The sequence below is a fragment of the Rhagoletis pomonella genome, unplaced genomic scaffold, assembly GCF_013731165.1.
Source record: "Rhagoletis pomonella isolate Grant_MI unplaced genomic scaffold, Rhpom_1.0 Rhpom_scaffold_00006, whole genome shotgun sequence".
NCBI lineage: Eukaryota > Metazoa > Arthropoda > Insecta > Diptera > Tephritidae > Rhagoletis > Rhagoletis pomonella.
In genome coordinates this window covers 2,707,974-2,729,364 of record NW_023458560.1, presented here as the reverse complement: position 1 = coordinate 2,729,364, position 21,391 = coordinate 2,707,974, and the positions used below count along the sequence as shown (strand labels likewise).

The window sequence follows — 21,391 nt, the reverse complement described above, 5'->3', positions numbered from 1 at the left end:
AATACACATTATTAGACAACTAAGCTAACTTTATTCCTCAAAAAATCGGATTTTACGAACACATACAAGATTCTGCCACCTAAAGACGGGATAATCCTTGATCGGACTCTTCTTCTCCATTGTATGCCTTAGTAATTGTAAAGTACCTTATTTTTAAATATGTAGTATGAGCCTATTACCTGTCAAACCGAGGCCGTTACCTGTAAAAACCGTTTTAGATACTTTTTTTGCTGGCACGCGAAGTAATGGTTTCTTTTTATCCGTGACAGCATAGCTTAAGTTTTCCCATCGCTCGAGCAACATATCTTTATGATTAGCTTTATCATCGCTGATCACAAACAGATATATGACACATTTCAGATTAGCAGATAAGTAACGGTAGCAGTCCCTGACCGAATTTATTGAAGTTTGTCAAACTTTAAATTGTGACGGGTGTGACATGTGACGGGCGTGACCAACATAATCGGTTCATTTTTCGAAAATAAAAGCATATAAATACTTAAAAGCAATTCGCACATATTTCCTTGTGTCATAGCGTTACTTTCGTCTGCTTTTTTACACTGTCCATGATGTGTTTTCCTTCACAAAATAACTATTTTGTGTATTTTGTGACGGGCGTGACATTAAAATATGCTTTTAGTACTTGCCCGAAAAATTTGAAAATTACGCCGTTACAATGGTAATGAATTATTCTATCCACTGACTACGAAAATCAGTCTTGTAAATTTAGAAAAAAATTAACCTCTCATATGGGTTTATAATGGTACAACCTAAAGTAAAAAAATATCTGATTTTGAGATAAATTTTAGAATTTTGGCTTTCAGTCTTGAAAGTTAGATTTATTTACTCTTACTTACTAGAAATAATACAGTCACATTCTTTAGTTTATTTCCGTTTCATTCGGTATCGATTACCGTGGAATGAGCCATTTGAAAATTTTCAGCGGCTAAAAAATCTCATTGATTTTTTGATGAATTTTTTCCGACTGATTTTGCGGTGTGTGAACATGCATGTAACAAATACAATTTATAAAATATAGCGCTAATTTTTTTAATTTAGCTTGCAAACGGTCTTGCAGTAAAAAAAATCAACAAAAATCAACGCGTCTAGGTATATACATACATATGTATGTATAAATTAGACTAAATTGTACGACTCGACAACACTGGCATTGCCTGCTGTCGTGCCAAGTTTTTCCGTTTTAATACACTAGTCGAGTGGAAATTTTAGGCAATGACGTGAACTGGACGACACGACTGGCAGTGAGGGTGATAATCTCATTATTCCTTATCGCGCGAATTTATTTAGTACTTGCAGCTTGAAATCAGGTCATATGGCCAGCGGTTATGTGTATCTTTGGCATTTCAGAAAAGTATTACGTTCGTCATTCGAAGCTCGATTCCTCAAGCCCTTTCTATAAACCTCTATAAACAACGATAACTATGACTACTACGAGTTTGATTGGGAATATAACATCATCCCCCGGCTTTAGAGAGATTAAAGAAATAACAGTTGAACTATAGAGTGGACCTACACAAGAATACTTAAGAGCATAAAATATGGAGCAAAAAAGAAGAATCAGTTGAAAACATTTGAGGGATTCATAACGGTGTCCTAAATGTCGCATTGTTGTATGTCGTAACCTTAAAAAGCTTAAATAAATGCTTAGAGAACTTAAAATCACAACCAACTATTTTTTAACACTGCGACAATGCATAATATCACTTTGTTGGTACTTTGCGAGCCCCCTTAATATATTTTTTACGCGTTTAAAGTTTACGACATACAACAATACGACACTTAGTACACCGTTGTGAATACCCTAATTATGATTATAATCTTTTTACAGCGAAAGTTCAAACAAAAGTAATCGTGCTTTTGAAGGCAGTATGTTTAATACTCTAAAAACTAAAACAAAATCTTAATACTTCGAAACGAAGCTTAATATAAAACTTACCTTTGGACAATTTTCACATGGATATTTTCGAATATCGTTATGTACTAAGGCGCGATGCTTCAGCAATAAAGGACGATGACAAAATGGTTTGCTACACAATTCGCAAGCGAAATCGTCTTTTCGAAATGAATGTTTGGCTACCAAATGATGATCCAAACTGAAAAGAAAAATTTTACAAGACATATAATTAAAAAGCAGAAAAGAAACAAGCAAAAGATTAGAAGATACTGGAGAGCAGCTACCTTAACTTAAAGCATAATATCCTTTTTAAGAAAACTGAAAAGCTCCTTTATTATTATTATTATTATGGGCCATATCTATTGTGCGCGGCCGTTTATTCTACAAGAACTCTTATAATTATCATTTGAATCAAAACAAGATTTACATATGTTAAAAATCTTAAGAGATGAAGATTCCAAATGATATATTTCACATGCTAGTTTCGCTTCAAAATGAAGTAACAATTTAGTACAACATTCAATTGTCCAATCGAGTATTTTAATAAAACAAACCTAATGAGTAATAAAATTATAGTTAAAAAAAAACAACAACACGTTTTTATTACAATAAGAACTAAAAAGAAAAAAATTATTTATTGATTTAAAGATTCGTTAAATAAGGATATGAAGTCCCCTAACTTGATGTTATTTAACCTTTTAAACTAGCTGAAAATAGGATTTAAGTAATTGGCACGTAGTCATAGTCTAAATAAAGTCCACTGAAAAGTTAGTTGCAGTTATTTTTTACAGCCATCCCATTGGAAACATACAGCACCCCATTGGTAGAGGGCTTCGGGTGTACGAATTTGTTGTAACATCAGGGGTTGAAGACTTGCTCTAGCTGCTAGTCTCTTAAAATTTCCTCCAATCACGTCGTAAGCAGATTTCCCATGTGAACTTGCAACAAAGTTCAATTCTGCCATTTCCTTGAAGGGCTTTTCATGATTTGAGACCTTTTAGTAAAGTTAATATCATTTATTCATATTGTTTTTGTTTTTTACACACCTTTCCCCTTTCAAAAATATACCATTTCATAAAAATTCAATGTCTATTTATCGTATTGCTCGAGCGTTAGACGATCGCGAGTCAACGCATAAGTAGCCCATTAAAGTTGACATTATAGAGAATGTTTTTATGTAAAAATAAAAACTTTTAAAAATGCTATAATCAAAAAAAATTCAAAAAGAAAAATGCTTACTTAATTTTTTTTGTTTTTTATACGTTGCACATTAAAGTAAAAGATGTACAATTAAAGCTCGTAATAAGACGGAAGAAATACATTTTTTATCATTAAGTTTCGTTACAAGGTTTCCAACATGATTCAATAATACAAGGTTAGATAATTATTGACAGCCGCGAATTGACACTCCCTTACAAAAGGTTGCATTTACGAAGGACAGAGAAAGGAGAAGAAAGCAATCCCTTGTTGCGAAAATGGTAGTAGATAAGTACGCAAAGTAGGCAATTAGTAGTGAAATTCCTTTTGTAAATTCTAATGTATTTGCAGGAAATCTGGCATTTTAAACGAAATATTAATATATCTACGTGAATTACGTAATTTATGTGCTATTTAGCTATATAAAAACTATAAATGGACTCAAAATTAAAATAAAACTACTATGAGATTTATGTAAACATCCAATTTGAAAAGAACTTATGTTTTCATCAGTTAAATGTGCTTAATACGCATATACAAATAAACAAATGGCACAAAAACTTATACCTCTATTTCACAGCAAAGCTACACTTTTCCAAGTAAATTTGCAAAGAAGCAACACCGTGCCACTGCTAAGGGAGCGGTGCGAGAGAGACAACTCTCAGTTTATCGAACCTTGTATTATTGAATCATGGGTTTCCAAGATACAGTACTTTAATGAAAGGTATGACGTTTCCTTAAAATTTAAGTCCCGTGTAAATAGGCAACCCTTCGTCATATGGGCAAAATATGCTGCACGTATATTCATGTCACCTAGACCTTCAATCTCTTCAACTTTCATCCAAATGCTGAGGGGTCGCGCACAGAGGTGGCCGCGGTGACATGAAATGCCTCAAAAGTACTATAAAATCTTAGAAAATGTTGGCAACCCCAGTGCCTGCTGAGCACCTCTTTCAAAAGCTGGTGCTACAGCCACCGAGAAACGCAATCGCTTAACAACAAAACGCTTATCAGAACTTTAGTTTTTGCAACTTGGTTAAATAATAAATAATAATCGCCGCTAAAAGCATTCGTTTTGACAAGAGAATTTGAAATTTTTTATGGAGAAGTATTTTTGTGAATATTGATTGTAAAAAGTGCCTTTAAAAATTCGATTAACCGGTTAATATTTTTTTTTGGGTTGTGATTAGTCATATGACAAATTAATCGATTATTTTTTCCAATCCCTAAGTTTAAGTGCGACGTTTGGGAATTCTAAGTATTTTAGTAATATCGAGCACTAACCGCAAAAACGACGTAAGCAACATTTTTTTTTTTAAATTTTCCCTTTGGTGCAGGAATGTGCCTAAAGTATCTAGAAGCATTTAGGTATCAAAAATAAATAAATTAAAAAAAATGCCGCTTACATGTTTTTGGAACTCCCAAGCACAGAAGAACGCATCAGAGGTCGCCATCTTTCATATCCACTGTGGTGTTTGATTCATCGAGGTTTGGAAATAATACTTAGACTAAAAGGCGAATAATGAATCTTATGGACTCTAAATATGATATTCGTTATCACTCTCAAATGAAATGGCGCCAAAACCGCTCTTCGTATCGACCGTGTAGTTCTAATATCTGTGGACATTTGACAAAAGAACTTAAGTCTATCTTTCACAGACAAAGAAAATAGCATATGTCGGCAAAACTCTTTTCACCGTCAGAGCAATCAATTATATTTAAATTAAAAAATGCAGTCGTTGCAAACAGAAACATTTTCAAAGCTTGTGAATAGCGATAAAATAATTTAACATTTCTTTCGAATTGCAACATTTTTCTCTTGGACGGTAAAATATGTTTTGTCGACATATGCTATTTTGTATGTCCGTGAAAGACAGACTTAAGTTGATTTGTCAAATGTCCCTAGATATGTACTACGTGTTACTATCTCCGGCCGCCCCCTCCCCTACACCTGGTAAATATTCACAAAACACCCTTCTCACATCTGCGATCATAGTTACATGCGCACCTATAAAACTAAGTTTTTGCTAGGCCCGTGGCCAGCTTTTTTTATCGGAGGGAGCTGAACAACAAAAACAAATTGTATGTAGTACATATACATAAATATAATATTTGTTGTATGAAAAATTAGGATCATGAAAGATATACTTATGTCAATAAATATACAACTTTAGATTGAAAAAAACCTTCAGCCTTTCTTTATGCGAATGGCTATCTTGAAGTCAGTCAGCATAGAAAAATATGCTACAGATGTTTACCCCATCTACCTCACCAATTTTGTTAGGTGGAGTGATATTCGTAAGAATAATTTAATAATTCTAAGCATATTTTGAATTACGTAAAAACTGACAGAAAAGAAATCGGAGTTCTATTCTTTACTTCGCAACAATTATATGAGAGCAAAACAAAAACTTAAATAACTTTGACTTAAATTGTATCTGTTCAGCTTCTGCGATATATTGAATCTACTTTGAAATAGGGCGTGTTTGAACCATTTGCTGAGATAGGGTGTTCTTCAAACCCAAATCTGAAGTTAGGCGATTTTGAAAAATTTGCTGATATAGGGCATTTTCGAACCGGCTGCTGAGATAGGTCGATCTTGCACCCGGCCGTCGATATGTATATTCTGAGTTTGGGGCAAATCGGACCATAAATTAGATATTTTCAGGATAGCTGGACCACTGCGTCACCAATCAGAAAAATTAAAACTGTTCCTTCTAAACACCTTTCCAACAAAACTACAACCATTTAAAGAGATAGAGTATATGTATTCGATTAAGAATGCCCATCATTTGGCTTTCCCTGATTCCATATATACACATTTTATCTTGCCTTTTTTAAGATATTTGCCTTTTTTGGCTTTTCTACCTTTAATTGTAAAAGGCACGGAAAAAGCCCTTGTTCTAGATAATGTGAAAGTTTTAAACGTTCCATATTTAATTGGGCTCCACGTCGAGAGCACGTTTAGTACATTCAAGGCTTTTATACGCGAAAATCGAACGAAAATTCTGCCATAAAACCTCAAAATGCATCTTGTGGTTCAATGTTACTACAATTATAGAGATTAAAGTTTTGTGAAATAAAAACTGGAAAGAAAAAATTAGTCAAAGATTTAAAGTAAAAATTTTTCATATAATGAAACTAGTTCATAGTTTTTCTCTTTTTACTTGTAAAATAAACATTTCTAAAATAAATGTATTTTTTGATTATTTTTCTGTTTTTGTCTGTTTTTAGTGCCTTAGTTTGCCCTTTTTTGCTATTTCCAGTGCCTTTTCCTGCCTACGTGACCCATTACACTACATGGTAGATTCTTTATTATTTTCATGGTAGAAAACGAACGCATAGTAAGATGATAGTTCTTGGCGCAAAAATATGTTTCATTGCAGCACTCCAACAATTTTAAGACTTTGCTATTGTTTCACATATGGTGGTCGGTATTCTGCTCATACCACTGACAGCGACATTCTATCATCAATGTATGAAGTTTACTTTTCCAATTGACCCTCTTTATTGTTTACAGCGAAATTAGAACAATTGAATGGTGGTTAGAATACATATTAAACAAACATGTAGGCTGACTTGAAAATCACGAAACGATGAACATAGCATAGTTCAGGTGATTACTTGAACTGTGAATATATCTTGGTTTTGATATATTTCCTTGATTCTCGTTTGAACTCCACAAACATGACCAGCCATATTTGCTACTCCATCATATCCCTGTCCAAAAAGCTTGCCCATAGGACATTTGTCAGAAGACTCATTATGGATTGGGAGAAAGCCAATGAGAAATTCGCGTAGTACTGGAGTTCGTGAATCCTAAAAGAGTTCGACGTGTCGTACACATAGTGAAATCTGGGTTCGAATCGTAACATCGGTTCACGGATCGAAAACCATACCAAAGAAAATTACGTGATACGTCAGCCGTATAAGCTGAATAGGATAAAGAGCACATTCATGTATGTGATAATCCGAACAATTTTTGCGTGACGAGTAATACGACAACATATGTTACGATTCGAGCCCTGTTCAGTGTTTGAAACATCCATTGTTACATCTCATTTAAAATCTAAAATAAAAAAATACAAATTTCACAATGGTTGTTGTTTGAGATTAAAATGAGAATGTGGGTGTGAGTTGGAGTTTTGAATTTTAAAATTATCGAGCCATAACCGCGAAAATAACGTAAGCGAAATTTTTTTTCAAAATTTTGTTTTTGATGCAGAAATATTCCTAAAGTATCTAGATGCGTTTCTGCATCAAAAATAAAATTTTGAAAACAATGTAGCTTATGTTATTTTGGCGGTTAGGGCTCGTTATATTGCTGCCAAAAGTCAGACTGCCTCGCAATGGTATCACCTTCTAATGTTTTTATCATGTTTAATACAATAAAAATAGACATACATACGTGCATATGTATACATTTTTATACCCGAGAGCACTTGTGCACAAGGGTATATTAACTTTGTTCACATAACGGTTGCTTGTAACAGCCAAAACGAATCGAGATAGATATAAATAGACAAATGTATACATAAATGCTCAGAATGAATAGAGAAGTCGATTAAGCCATGTCTGTCTGTCCGTTCGTCCGTGTACACGATAACTCGAGCAAAAATTGAGATATCTCAACGAAATTCGGTATGTAGGTTTCCCTTTACCCAAGGTAGGTTGGTATTGAAAATGGCGAAATCGGACTGTCACCACGTCCACTTCCCATATAACAGTATTTTCGAAAACAGCAAAAACTACGATATTTCAGTAAATATTGGGTCTATATTATTGAAAATTAGTATATGAAGTCGAATTTTGGTAAAAAATAGAATTATTATTATCAAATTTTTGGAAAGTGGGCGTGACTCCGCCCACTTATGATGAAATGCTGTATCTCAGTAGCCGCTTCACCAATCCTTCCCAAACTCGGTACGAGCTTTCCCTAGGGCCTTGCTAAGAAATCTGTTGAAAATTTTTGAAATCGGGCAGTAACCACACCCACCTCCCATATAACGGTAATTTACAGAAACACGAAAACTGCGATAAATCAGTAACTACTGAAGCTAATTGACCCCAAATCGATAATTACAATAACCACTTAGCACACAATTATATTATTATATATTTTTGGATAATGGGCGTGACCACAAGTGTGTATCTCGGTAACTGATTCATCAATTTCTATCAAACTTGGTGCACTTAATAACCCTAGTACAAGCAAGAATATCGTTGAAAATTATTCAAATCGGACTAAAATTACACCCACTTCCCGTATAACGGTAAATTTCAGACATCCAAAAACTCCGATATTTCAATAACTGAGGACGCTAATTTACTTCAAGTTAATAGTTACAACAATCTCTTAACAATAAATAAGACTGCTATAGACTTTTAGAAATGGGGCGTGGCACCACCCTCTTTATGACTACAAGAAGTATCTCGGTAACCACTTTATAGATCTCTACCAAACTTGGTTCAATTATTTCATTAACTCTAATTTAGCATATTATCGAAAAAGTTTGAAATCGGGAAAAATCCCCCTGGTTATCATGCAAATGTAGTTTAGAGAAAGTTGTAACGACGATATTTGATAACCGCGCCGGGTATTTAAAGTTCGGTTTCGCCCGAACTTATACTTCTTTACTTGTTTTTTGTTGGAATTTCTAAAATTTCGGGAGGGTCATCAGCTCTTGAGTCGCCCCTTGGCTACGTCACTGTTATTTGCCCATTCGTTCACCTGTCAACAATTAGCCAAATGATGTTCAATATTTAATGTGCGATAAGATCGCACCGCTTCAATACAATCCCTGCCATAACATAGCTTTGTGGACGCAGCTGTTAAAAGACATGCAAACAATTATCAGGATTTGTGTCCTTGATGTGCACGTTGCGCCCACCTAAATGTATTCATTCAAGCACTCGAAATGTATAGAAAACAACAACACGAGAATTGAAGATGCTTATCGCGCGCAACCGGTCATCGCGTTGAGTTGAATTTAGTGCAGCGCGTAATGAGGCAGCGCATGCCAAGCGCGGCTAATATGTGCATATGTGTGCACTTGAAGCACACTCTGCTAAATGTACACAACTATGTGCGTTCGTGCGTGGGTGTGCGAGTAGTTGTAGGCGTTATTATTTGCATTCGTTTGTGTGCCTTTCTATTTGCGTGTACATCAAATTGAATGAAAGCACAAATATCAGATAACACCGGCACCAACAAAAAGGATGACGGGAACGCTCTGATAATCAAGCAATAATAGACTAGCAAATTGCATATGCTTGTAAATATATCAGGCTGTGTGCAATGCGCTTCTCAACTGGGCGGCGTTTGCGTCTACATATGTGTATTTTTACCGCTGACCTCTTTGGGGATGTGGCGCTCATATAAAATTCAGCGAATCACTACTTTTCTACACATGCATATATGTACACACATGCTTGCATACAAACAAATACCAAAGAAAGGGCTAAAGGTACCATAAGTGAGGATGTGTATATTAGGGTAGTACAAAAAGTAAATTCGGAATTTTAATGCTCTCACCCCCTAGTATTGTTCTATACCAAAATAATGTTTTTTTTTTGAAACCAAAAAATATTTACAAGTCGCTCAAAGCGCTCAAAGTTTTCCATGTATTTTATATGGGGAAAAAACACTGTTCGTAGAGAGAGTGAGTGAGAGGATTAAAATTCCGACTTTACTTTTTCACATGCATCTTTGATCCACTCTAGTATATATACATATCCCTGAAGGAAATATAGGTATACTTGTTCGAAAAACACAATCTTAGGTATAGTATTTAGTTATAGACCCATGATAGCTCAAAAAATTTAAGCAATGTAATGAATAGCACGTGAATTGTACTAAAAGGAGTCCGGAATGTAATGCATAAAGTACGAGTATCTAATATTGGTTAAAATGTCATGCTGAAGTGGGCAGAGGGTACAATTAAGGATTTCCTCATATATATAGACACTTTTAGTCAACGAGTTTTGGCATATGCGTTGGCATGTAGAGGGAGCTCCCGCTTCCAAAACTTGAGAACTCCGGTTAGAATCACAGCTAGGCAAGCTTTTTTTCATCTAAAATTAGTTGCGTGGTCATGCAGAAGCGGGCAATTGGTCCAAGCCTAGGACATTCAATGTTATATGTAAAAATTTTGGACTACTTAGAATCAACTACAGTCTAGTTACAGGGTATCTTTGCCACCTCAGCTGTGCTTATTTACTGCTTGGTTGAGTTATCTGTTGCGTGCCGCCACTTTTGTCCATTTCATAATGACAGAAAATCAAAAATGTGTATTAAGCGAATACACGAAGGACATACCACGAAAACAAATATTTGTGCATTACTGCGTATGCTATTTGATGAAACAGTAGCCTGTGTGTCATAAATTGCTGTCCAATGCATTCTGCCTCTATGGTATGGCAGGGTATGTACATACTAGGAAAGTTAATCCCGGGATACTGGTTTTTTTAAGTAATTGCACTGATGGCAATAATAGAAACTCCGTTTCTTGGCCAGTATTGGCTATATTTCTTTTTTTAAATGTCTAGCTAATTATATACATATGGGCAAATCCTAGCGTTGCGGACGTTATGTTTGGGCGTTTCTTTTAACTTTTTTGCAGCCAAAAACATTATAAGTTAACAATTTTTTGTGGTTTAAGGGAGGGTTTATAGGAGTACCTATGAGAACAAAATAATGGAAATTTGAATTTGTGTTAATGTCGGTGTATTTGCCTTCGAAATTTATGTTCGGACGTTACTTAAAAAGGAAGCGATTTTGATATGACCATCAAAGTCAACCGATTTGCGCAAATTGCCATGCATGGAGAGCACGATCTACAAAAATACTTTGAAGATATATTAGTAAAGTTTACAAAAAGTTATATAAAAGCAAACTAAAGGTTGGATTAACTTTAAAACAATTGTATATGTGCGTTCGGGACATTACGTTATGGACGTTACTCTTTTTTCCGTTGAAAAAAGTGATTTTTTTTTTTTTAAAGCGATATTGTTGTATTTTATTTAAAGATAAAGTGTTTAAACCAATGCTATTTAGAGCTCTGTTTCAAAAAGTAAGAGTGGCAAATCAGATTTCTCAAATAAATCTGAAAAGAAATATAAAATAAGAATATGTTGTACTATGCCTTTTTTGACACAAAAATGAGAGAATTCGAATTGCATGCATTTTTTGCGATTTTGGTTGACTATTTCTCGGATTCGCCCATATATAACACCGTGCGATAGTAAATTTTACACACAAAAATCAATATGTTCGCGAAACCATGGGCCAAATATAGTAAAATTGCGTTTTTGGTTTTTCACTCTGACGTCAGTAATTCAAAAATGATTTGAAAAATTCAGTGAAATGGGCTTAAAGAAGAAGTATGGGTATCAAATTAAGGAGGAAATTCTGTAGAATTTAATCGGATTTAATTTTTTGCTGCAATTGTATCCTTGAAATTTCGCAATATTTGTTTTTGAAAATATTATATGTTAAGCACTTATATAAACTCGATAACATCCTCGAATTTCGTCCTTCTAACTTTATCAGCTTACTAAATTACTTATTCGTCCTTGTGAGTTCAAAAAATGTTAGATGTTTTTAAATTCTAAAGAAATTTCGTCTCGCACTTGGTACTCATATTTTTATTCTACATTGCATTGAATTTTTTAAATAATTTTTGTAATTAATCATATCTTTGAAATTACAAAGTCCTTTAAAATAAATCGTAACGTTAGAGAGAAAAAACTAAAACGACACTTTAAACAAAAAATGAAGTTTCAAACCCACTTATTTATTATTTATTTCATGGTAGGAGAGCTTCTCAAACAATATAGACGCAATTTTTTCGATTTAAGTTGTTGAAAATAAATGAATATTTAAATCCCAGGACTAATCCCGGAATCCCGGGATTGTGATAACGATATCCCGAGATTCTCGGGATCGTAAAAAGCGAAAAAATTAACATCCCTAGTACATACCTACATACATCCCCTCCGGCCTCCCTTCTTCTGTGTGGAAACCAATCGGCGTTTCGATTGTGCTTTACTTGAGTTCATTATTAGCCTCAGTACACAGACTGTGCATATCAACACTTCAACAATTGACTTTAACTGCCGAGCAAACAAATCAGTATATACATACTCCAAAGCTCGAAAAGTGGAGTGACTTGACATGCAACATTCCAGCAAGTCTCGCAAATTGGAAGACACTCTGGGGTGTCTTCAAACAAACGCCAACGGTTTATCACTTTCTAGTTTAAATATTTGCATTTGCTCCGCCATTCACTTTTGTTTACTAAGTTGCTTTGGCTTTTTGTTGATAATTGGAGAATTTATTGTCGGCAAATAAAATTGTTAGTAATGTTAATGAGCAAAGTGAAATTTTGGTAAATATATACATATGTACATATTTATGTGACCATGGGGCATGTGTGACTTATAGTTCTAGTATGAAATATAAGCGGACGGACAAAACTAGCTTATGTGCAATGCAATGTGAACATTGCTCATATCCTTATACCTAGCTTATTTTCCAAATTATATATGTACATACATTTTGTAGTCAACTAGATTTTGCTTCTCGTAGCTGGGGCTATACTTAATTGTTACAGATATTTTTATATTATACGTGACTATAAGAATTATGAAAATGGGCGTCAAGAAAAAACTGTCAAGTCTACTTGCGGACAATGTATCATCCAAAAATTTTGGAAATAAATGGTTTTCCCAATTTTTAACGTATGTATATCGTTGTTTGAAGTACAAAACCGCGTATCGTCATTCTGCAAAACCGCGTAACTGACATTTGCTGCCAAGAATTGGATTTGCTCACACAAGCTCTTGGCTCAATCCTTATCCTAGGAAGTTATTTTTCAATGCTGGCAACTACAAACGTAGCACTATGTATACGTAATTGCTTGTAAAATACTAACACACTTCAACAGTTCTTAATACTCATGACTCTATTTGATGTTTAACTACGATAATTCGATTAATCAATCGATAAGTTTCCAAAATATTAAACACACATAAGAGTGCAATAATGAATATCTGCTTTTATACGAAAATATCGTCGGAAATATAAAAATATGATGCCAATGCAAAAGGGGTATTTTAATTACAAGCAAAATTAGTTAGATTGAGTTAATCACATTGACACTTAGATTTAACTTAAGCATGAGAACCATGCAGTGTTATGTACAATGGAACAAGGCAAATTCAGTCAAGCGTAAATATTTTCATGGGAATAACAATAGTGCTTTCACTGTAGTTAGTCGTATATATGCAGATACTAAATTACTAAATTCAGCAGTGGAATTTTGACAATTAGAGTTGCAAAACTATCGATGGCACTATCGATAGTACCAATAGTTTATTTTTTTGGAGACCATCGATGGTTTTTTCAAATCTATCAAAAACTATCGATGGTGATATGTACTATGGATAGTTTTACAAGCTTAAATTTTTTTAAGTAAAATAACAGCTAAAATGGCTTTAACCATTTTAATTATTACTTTACATACAAAAATGTGAAGCTTAAGATTTTACGACGGTTAACACGTCTTGTGAATCGCCTAATTTTGTATGGAAGGAAATGTGTGATACTGTTAGCAAAAAAAAATTGCCAAAAATCAAAGCGATATTTAGCAGCTTCAAGTTTGCACTTTTATATACTAAAATATAATGGACTATAAAACTACATACCAAAAGTTGTTCTAAAAATTCTTATTATAAAAGGTTGAAATTATGCTTTCTTGAATTTTTAAAATTTTCGTACATATGTACATACACATGTATGTAGTTTGAAATCTACATACATATATTTATATGGTTTTGTTATACTAAAAATTAATGAACCCTATACCAAAAAACCAACGAAAAAATAGTCAAAACTGGTCAAAATTTCGTGTTTTTAATATTTTGGGCATAGGTGTGCATGTGAAAGGGCTTCTGTATGTACATACACTTAGGTCTCTTTTTATGCGGATTCGAATTTATGCGGTTTTTCAAACCATTATTTCGCAGTAGCGATTTTGTTTTTTTGAGAGTTTTTATTACTTTTTTCACTGTGTAAGAGGCAATGCTTCTGATAAATAATTTGTCGTTGTATTCTTACATAATTCTTGTATTTATTGTGGTATTTCTATTTATTTTGGGTTAAAATACAGATACAATTTTTTTATTTATTTCATTAAAGTTTCAGCTTTACATGGAATAATGAGGGTTGAAGTCAAGAAATAAATATTTTTTTTGCTTAGTAATGCCTCACTGATTTTTTTTATGCGGATTTTTAGGATTTTTTACATGGAGTATCTGAATTTATGCGATTTTTGAAAATGCTGGAACGCATCCCCTGTTTTTGTATGAAAGTAAAGAACTTTTTTATGCGAATTTTTTTTATGCGGCTTTCTGAGGAACGCATGTAAAAAGAGACCTATTATACTTACGTATAAAAATAAATACGAATTTATTGGCAATTAAAAAATTCTTTCTAGGAACCATTTAAATACGATAGTACGATCGATAGTTCTATCGATGATTTATTTTTTTGGAGACTATCGAAGACTATCAATAGTTTTTCGAAACTATCAAAAACTATCGATGGTTCCACTATCGATAGTTTTGCGACTCTGCTGGCAATCGCTACGCTAAATTTTCGTCGCTAAAATTTTCTAAATGAAAAGCAGTAGGGCCTAAATGTATACAACATGAAAGAGTAACACATGCAATGAGTAATCTGCCAAATGTGGCATTGTGGCGAGCATTCAACTAGATGTTGCATATTGTTAGGGGCCTCTGCTGTTATTTTGAAGATTTCTGGCGATCAAAATTAGCGATATCTTATGTTGGAATCCGGCTGCATATGGCCTTAATTTGCGGGAAATTTCTTAGTTTTAACACTATGAGTTAACTTTGTGTTGGTATAAGTCTGACTGCTTATTGTTTTAAAAAAAATGTTATTACTCCAGAATGTTTACTATCATAGCGACGTTTACCAAATTTACTAATTATATACTTACATTAGTAGAAGAATAGTATAAGAGTGGTTGTTATTCTGCAAATTATTATTATTCTGTATGGTTCCTTATGAAGACTATTTTATGATTCCGTAACTTCCAACAGAACACATATCGATCGGAGGGTTCGGGAGCCCTGAAAAAAATCTACAAATTATTTAATAAACAACTGCTGAGGCTTTTAAGTTTGCTCGGTCTGCAAAACTCTCGCGTTGTGCAATGCCAGTATATTTGAATCATTTTATCATCTTCACTTGTCCAGGCCCTACTGTGATTGCCAACTCTATCTAAACTACAATTTATCTATTTGGTATCAAATGAAACGAGGAAAGCCAGCGGAAAGCCAGCTATTGAAAAATATTTCAATAAATAATGTTATTTAATTATCATAGAACAAACCTTGGGCCAAATATATGAATTTCTTTTGAATTAAACTATAAAAAAAATATAAATAGAGGTGGTAACCTTCGTACGTTATTTCTGTTATTTAAGTCCTTTTTCATATGATAACCAAGTTTGTTTAATTTGGATAAGCGGTTTGTTAATTATGCGGAGTGGACTTTTATTGTGGACTTTATCTGGCCAAGTTTAACTGTTGAAAAAAGTAACTGCTATTTTCGGTACCTGATTCCTTGTGCTAAACTCGATATTTGGGGGTTGAAAATTGTTAAACATTGGTACTTTTCAAAACGTTTGCATTGCCCCGATCTATAATAAATTAAATACCCAGTAAATACAAATTGCGCAATAATTGTGCAATTTTAGTGCAATTCTCGTGAGCACTCACGGAATTGCGCAATTATTGACCGCATCTGCGTCCGCGGAATAGCGCAATTTTTGTACAACTCAATTGTTTCATTTTGTCAATGTGATTATGGCTTATTAACATGTTATTTTTAATATTTTTATTGAGCTTTGTACCACGATTGTTATTAGGAAAAATTTAAAAAGCAACAAAGCCTAAGTGGTAGAAGTTATAGCAGCTATTTCGGAGATCACTACATCTCCTCATCAGACTTCTATTTTCTAGACTTCAGTTTCATTTTATTTTTCCAATTTCTTGTTCACTCCAGCTTATAATCGCAAATTTTCGCCATATTCGAGTATATGTAATGAAATGTTCTTATCATATTAATGTATGCATACGTATATGTACATAGATACATAAGTATAACAATAATTTATGACTAAAAGCGAAAATCAACCAAAAATCAACAAAATAAAATGAAACAAGTAAGAAAGTCTAAGTTCGGGCGGAGCCGAACATTAAATACCCGGCGCAAGTATTAAATATATGTTTTTCCACCTTTCCGAAAGCTATCGCTAGATGGTAAGCCGGGGTGTACCAATTTTGAGTAGCGTCCTTAAATGTCGAAATATTGCAGTTTCAAGCATTTCTGAAATTTACCGTTATATGAAAAGCGGCCGTAATATTAGTCCGATTTCAATAATTTTCAACGTTTAGCTTTTATGTGGCAAGCACAATAAAAACACCGAGTTTGGTACAAATTGGTAGAACGGTTACCGATATACATATATGTGATCATAAGTGGGCGGTGCCACGCCCATTTTCCAAAATTTTACCATAAACGTATTTCTTGGTAAAGAATTGTTGCAAGCATCAATTTTGAATAAATTAGCTTTAATATTTACTGATTTATCGAAGATTTTGTATTTCTCTAAATTACCGTTATATGGGATGTGGGCGTGGTTATTGTCCGATTTTTTAAATTTTCGGCCATGTAGTATGCTGTACCAAGGCCAACAACTGTGCCAAGTTTGGAAGAAATTGGTGCAGCGGTTACCAAGATATACACATGTAACCATAAGTGGGCGTGGCTACGCCCATTTTCCAAAAATTTATAATATTCTTAGTTTTCGTCTAAAAATTGTTGTAAATATCAATTTTGAGTGAATAATCTTCAGTAGTTACTAAAATATCGCAGTTTTCGTATTTCCGAAAATTACCGTTATATGGGATGTGGGCGTGGTTATTGTCCGATTTTTAAAATTTTCGGCCATTTAGTATGCTGTATCATGGCCAACAACTGTGCCAAGTTTGGAATAAATTCGTGCAGCGGATACCAAGATATATACATATAACCATAAGTGGGCGTGGCTACGCCCATTTTCCAAAAATTTATAATATTCTTATTTTTCGTCTGAAAATTATTGTAAATATCAATTTTGAGTGAATTATCTTCAGTAGTTACTAAAATATCGCAGTTTTCGTATTTCTGGAAATTACCGTTATATGGGAAGTGGGCGTGGTTACAGTCCGATTTCGCCCATTTTCAATACCAACCTACCTTGGATTAACAGAAACCTACATACCAAATTTCGTTGAGATATCTCAATTTTTGCTCGGGTTATCGTGTACACGGACGGACGGACAGACGGACAGACGGACGGACAGACAGACATGGATTAATCGATTTCTCTATTCATTCTGAGCATGTATACATTTGTCTATATCTATCTCGATTCGTTTTGGCTGTTACAAACAACCGTTATGTGAACAAAATTAATATACCCTTGTGCACAAGTGCGCTCGGGTATAAAAAATTAAGCGACACAGAAATTTCACAATCATACGAATGTAGATACAGTCATTAGCCGAATAATATTATGGGTGAATTCAGCCAACTTCGCGGTGTGTAAAAGGTTAGAACACAACAACATATTTTTGATATTTACCATCTCATACATAATATTCACACTCTTAATACACTTTTTATGTTTGCAGGCATTGTTCAAAGATTCCGGTGGAAAAAATAGCAAAATCATTTATTGATGCTCTCAATAACTACAACAAACCATTGTAGCCATCCATACATCGGATGCTACAACGCTCATTTTCATCTCTACGCAGATAGTGATAGAACTTTTTAGAAAAGTATCGATACTAGTACTCATATAGAATACCCTAAAGAAGGATCGATGCCAGTACTCGCATTTGCAAAAAAGTATCGATAATAGTCGTACTTTCAAGTATTTTTATATCAAACGCGAAAAGTAAACAAAAATCTGATTTGTAAATTAAATGGAAACTGCTTTAAATAGTTGGAATGTGATCTAGCAAGCACTTCAACAATAATTTTTTAAATAAACTTGCAGTAAGTTTACTATTACAAGTGTAAAGTAATAGTTTACAGCAAAGAGCTATAAGTTTTTAAGATCAAATATTCTATAATGTTTAACGCGTATATTTATAAACCACTTTACTTTTAAAATGAGATGAAAAACCGAAAATGAGAAACAAATGAGGTGAAGTCCATTCTCTAAAGGAAATATCGCACGTTTAATAATATAGAGATGTAACTCAAAATTTACGTTTTTGGAGATATCGTTATGCAATTAATAAGCTTGATGAGTAGAATATGTTCAGTCTAACAGATAACCAAACTTCCCAAATATGGCGCAGATATGTGTTTTTCCATCTGTCTTTTTGTATACCAACTGTATGAATTGATAAAACTTTGATTGCGTTTTCCCACGAAATTAAAATTTTGAAATACTTCGTTATATTACACTATGCGACAGTCAAAATCGGGATGGGATGAAACCAACGGGAAATGTTATATCGGTCAAAAACAAGTTATACGTGTCCCGGCGTTTCGCTGGGTCACGTCTAGGAATCGAGATATATATATAACTATCATATAGGGGAAATTGTCACCTTTGGTGGACTTTTTTTGACATAACTCGAGAACCACTAGTCCGATTTTGCTCAAACAAATTTAAAAAAATTAAAAATTACAATTCCTTTAATCTGTTCATATAACGTTTTTCTATATAATCAACTATATGATAGTTATATTTATATCTCGATTCCTAGACGTGACCCAGCGAAACGCCGGGACACGTATAACTTCTTTTTTACCGATATAACTTTCCCCGGTAGTTTGAACCCTTCCCGATCACTGACCCCTACCATTTGTCTCACAGTGTTATTAAACGTGCGATATAATCTCTCTTTCATAAAGGAATGGGTTGGATTCCGAATAAACAACGAGGGTAGAATACATTCGTTAACGGAGGATCTGATATGCCGGAGAATAGCCAAGTTATCGTGTCGAAGACCATCCTCTTACCCATTCGTTATAGAAGGTGAAGCAAGAGATTCGTTATCCAATTATTTAAGAATTTTTAACCAAGCCCAATGTTGAAATGACCGCTATCCCTTCTTGTACGGTGTGTAAAAATTTCATAGTTGTACCGATTACCAGTAGCCCATGAGAACAAAATATGTATTAATTTTTACTATGGGAGTACCTATATGTAAGTTCAAACCTTTCAAGCCGTTTTTCTAGATTTTTTTGGGGCTAAGACATTTTTAAAGCGTTATGTTCCTTTTCACGACATTCGCATTGGATATCGAAGATAATTTTCGAACGTTCGCCACATTGTTTATTGTGTAATTTTCAAACATTTTGTAATTGAAATAGCGAAATTTTTTATATGAATTTTAATTTTTTTTACTTAAAAAAAGTTTTAAAAACTTCGATATTTTTTGGTATTCGCGATACTTACTCAGTACTTGTCAAAAAGTATCGAGTTGCCGATACTACTCAGTACTCATGGTGGTTATTATGGAAAATTATTGTTGGTGAAATAATGAGCATAAATAAGCAGATATGTATTTCTCGGCGAGAATGACAAATCAAAAACATGACGTCTTTGACCGCATATGCACATACATACATATGTATATACAAATGTAAATGCGTACATTTTCACGTACTTAGCAAACCATAAGACGTCTTTAAACTCAAAATAGGAGTGTTAACTATAGTGCAGTGGGCACTCATAATTAATTATTTATTCTACATCACTTACTTCCCTCTTACACAATCAACAAATGCAGGCTAATCAAATATTTTCCTAAAGATAACCATAAGCTTTACACTTTAGGGCTATCATTTAAGAAACAACCTACTTGTTTACTATACAATCCTTCCAACATTTATAATAAATGTGTAATAACATAAACGATTAAAATTGCGTCCTTGACGCATGCGCCACACTTACATTTCCAAATCCTGAAAGGTTTTATCACAAACTTCACAACGTATATCGAAACCGTTTTCGTCGTCGGACAAATCAATACCATCCAAATGTTCGCCGAACGAACGCTGCTTGTTATATTCGTCGTCGCCGGTGGTATTGCCGCCACTATAGAGAGATCCTAAAAGACACAGAAAAAAATAAAAATATGTAGAATGAAACAGTTAGCTGAGTATTGCAATAAATAAAATATATGTATGTATGTATTACTATAAAAAAATAGAAATGAAGATAAATTAAAAAACTTCAACAGATATGTTTCAAGTACAATGCACAATAACTACATTCATGTACTTGAGTATAATGTCTTGGGCCCTGTAGCGTGCGCGCGCAACGCTTACGGCAAGTGATTTATGAGCGCAACAGCAGCACAATGCAACTAACCGCTTTCGCTGCCACTGTTGCTGCCGTCCCTGCTGCGGCGGGGCATCTTTGTGCTAACTAATAACATCAACAAAAACGCAGCTCCAGTTGCCCAACACGATTGTGGCATAATTTTGTGGCCGCGTACATGCTGCTGGCGCAACTAGTGGCAACCACAACCGCAGGAAATTACCAGTTGCAGCAGTAATTTTGGGCTCATCAAAGGTCAATTGACCAGCATGGAGGACGCCCACTGACGATGTTGGCGCGAAAAAAGGCAGCAAGTTGCCACCAAATAAATGGCTACTACCCACCAACTAACAACTCGATCCAGATATACATAGATGTATACAAGTAGATACTTGCCGCCAAAACCTAAGACTATGCACATATGTACCTAGAAGTATACACAAATTTATGTAAGTTTGTAAGTGTGTTAAGAAAACAATGAGGCTGTGACGTGGGTGAGTTCGGTGCGCAACTTAGTTTGACCATTTTTGGCGGTTGGCAGCTTGCAGCTGGTGCAATGGCTGCGCTACTTTTAATGAAAATCCGATAAAATCAACGGACTGACCCAACACTAACAGTAAGCATCATTACTATTGTTATTACCTTTTTGTTTGGCATAATAGGATGGTTTTTAATTTTAATGTGGCAGCGATGGGCCGTACCGCTGATGATATTGTTTTGATATCTCTACATATTATTCTTGAGGCATAAACAAAAAAAATGAAGTTTTAGGAAAACTAAGAATTTGTGATCTTTATGCGGTGAAACGTATTTGGCTTCGATGAAGCAAAATTTATTTCTGGTGTTAACATGATAAATG

At 34.2% G+C, this 21,391-nt stretch overlaps 1 protein-coding gene across 1 annotated transcript in view; it reads right to left on the bottom strand.

Annotated features, from left to right (window-relative positions):
• Positions 1 to 21,391, bottom strand: part of LOC118740307 (transcription factor hamlet) — a gene marked incomplete at its 5' end in the record, with an annotated part of 76,457 nt that overhangs the window by 16,415 nt on the left and 38,651 nt on the right. The window contains 2 exons of the mRNA XM_036471791.1: positions 1,958 to 2,114; positions 20,164 to 20,320. Of these exons, the coding sequence (XP_036327684.1) occupies positions 1,958 to 2,114; positions 20,164 to 20,320 (314 nt within the window). The remainder of the gene's footprint in view (positions 1 to 1,957; positions 2,115 to 20,163; positions 20,321 to 21,391) is intronic.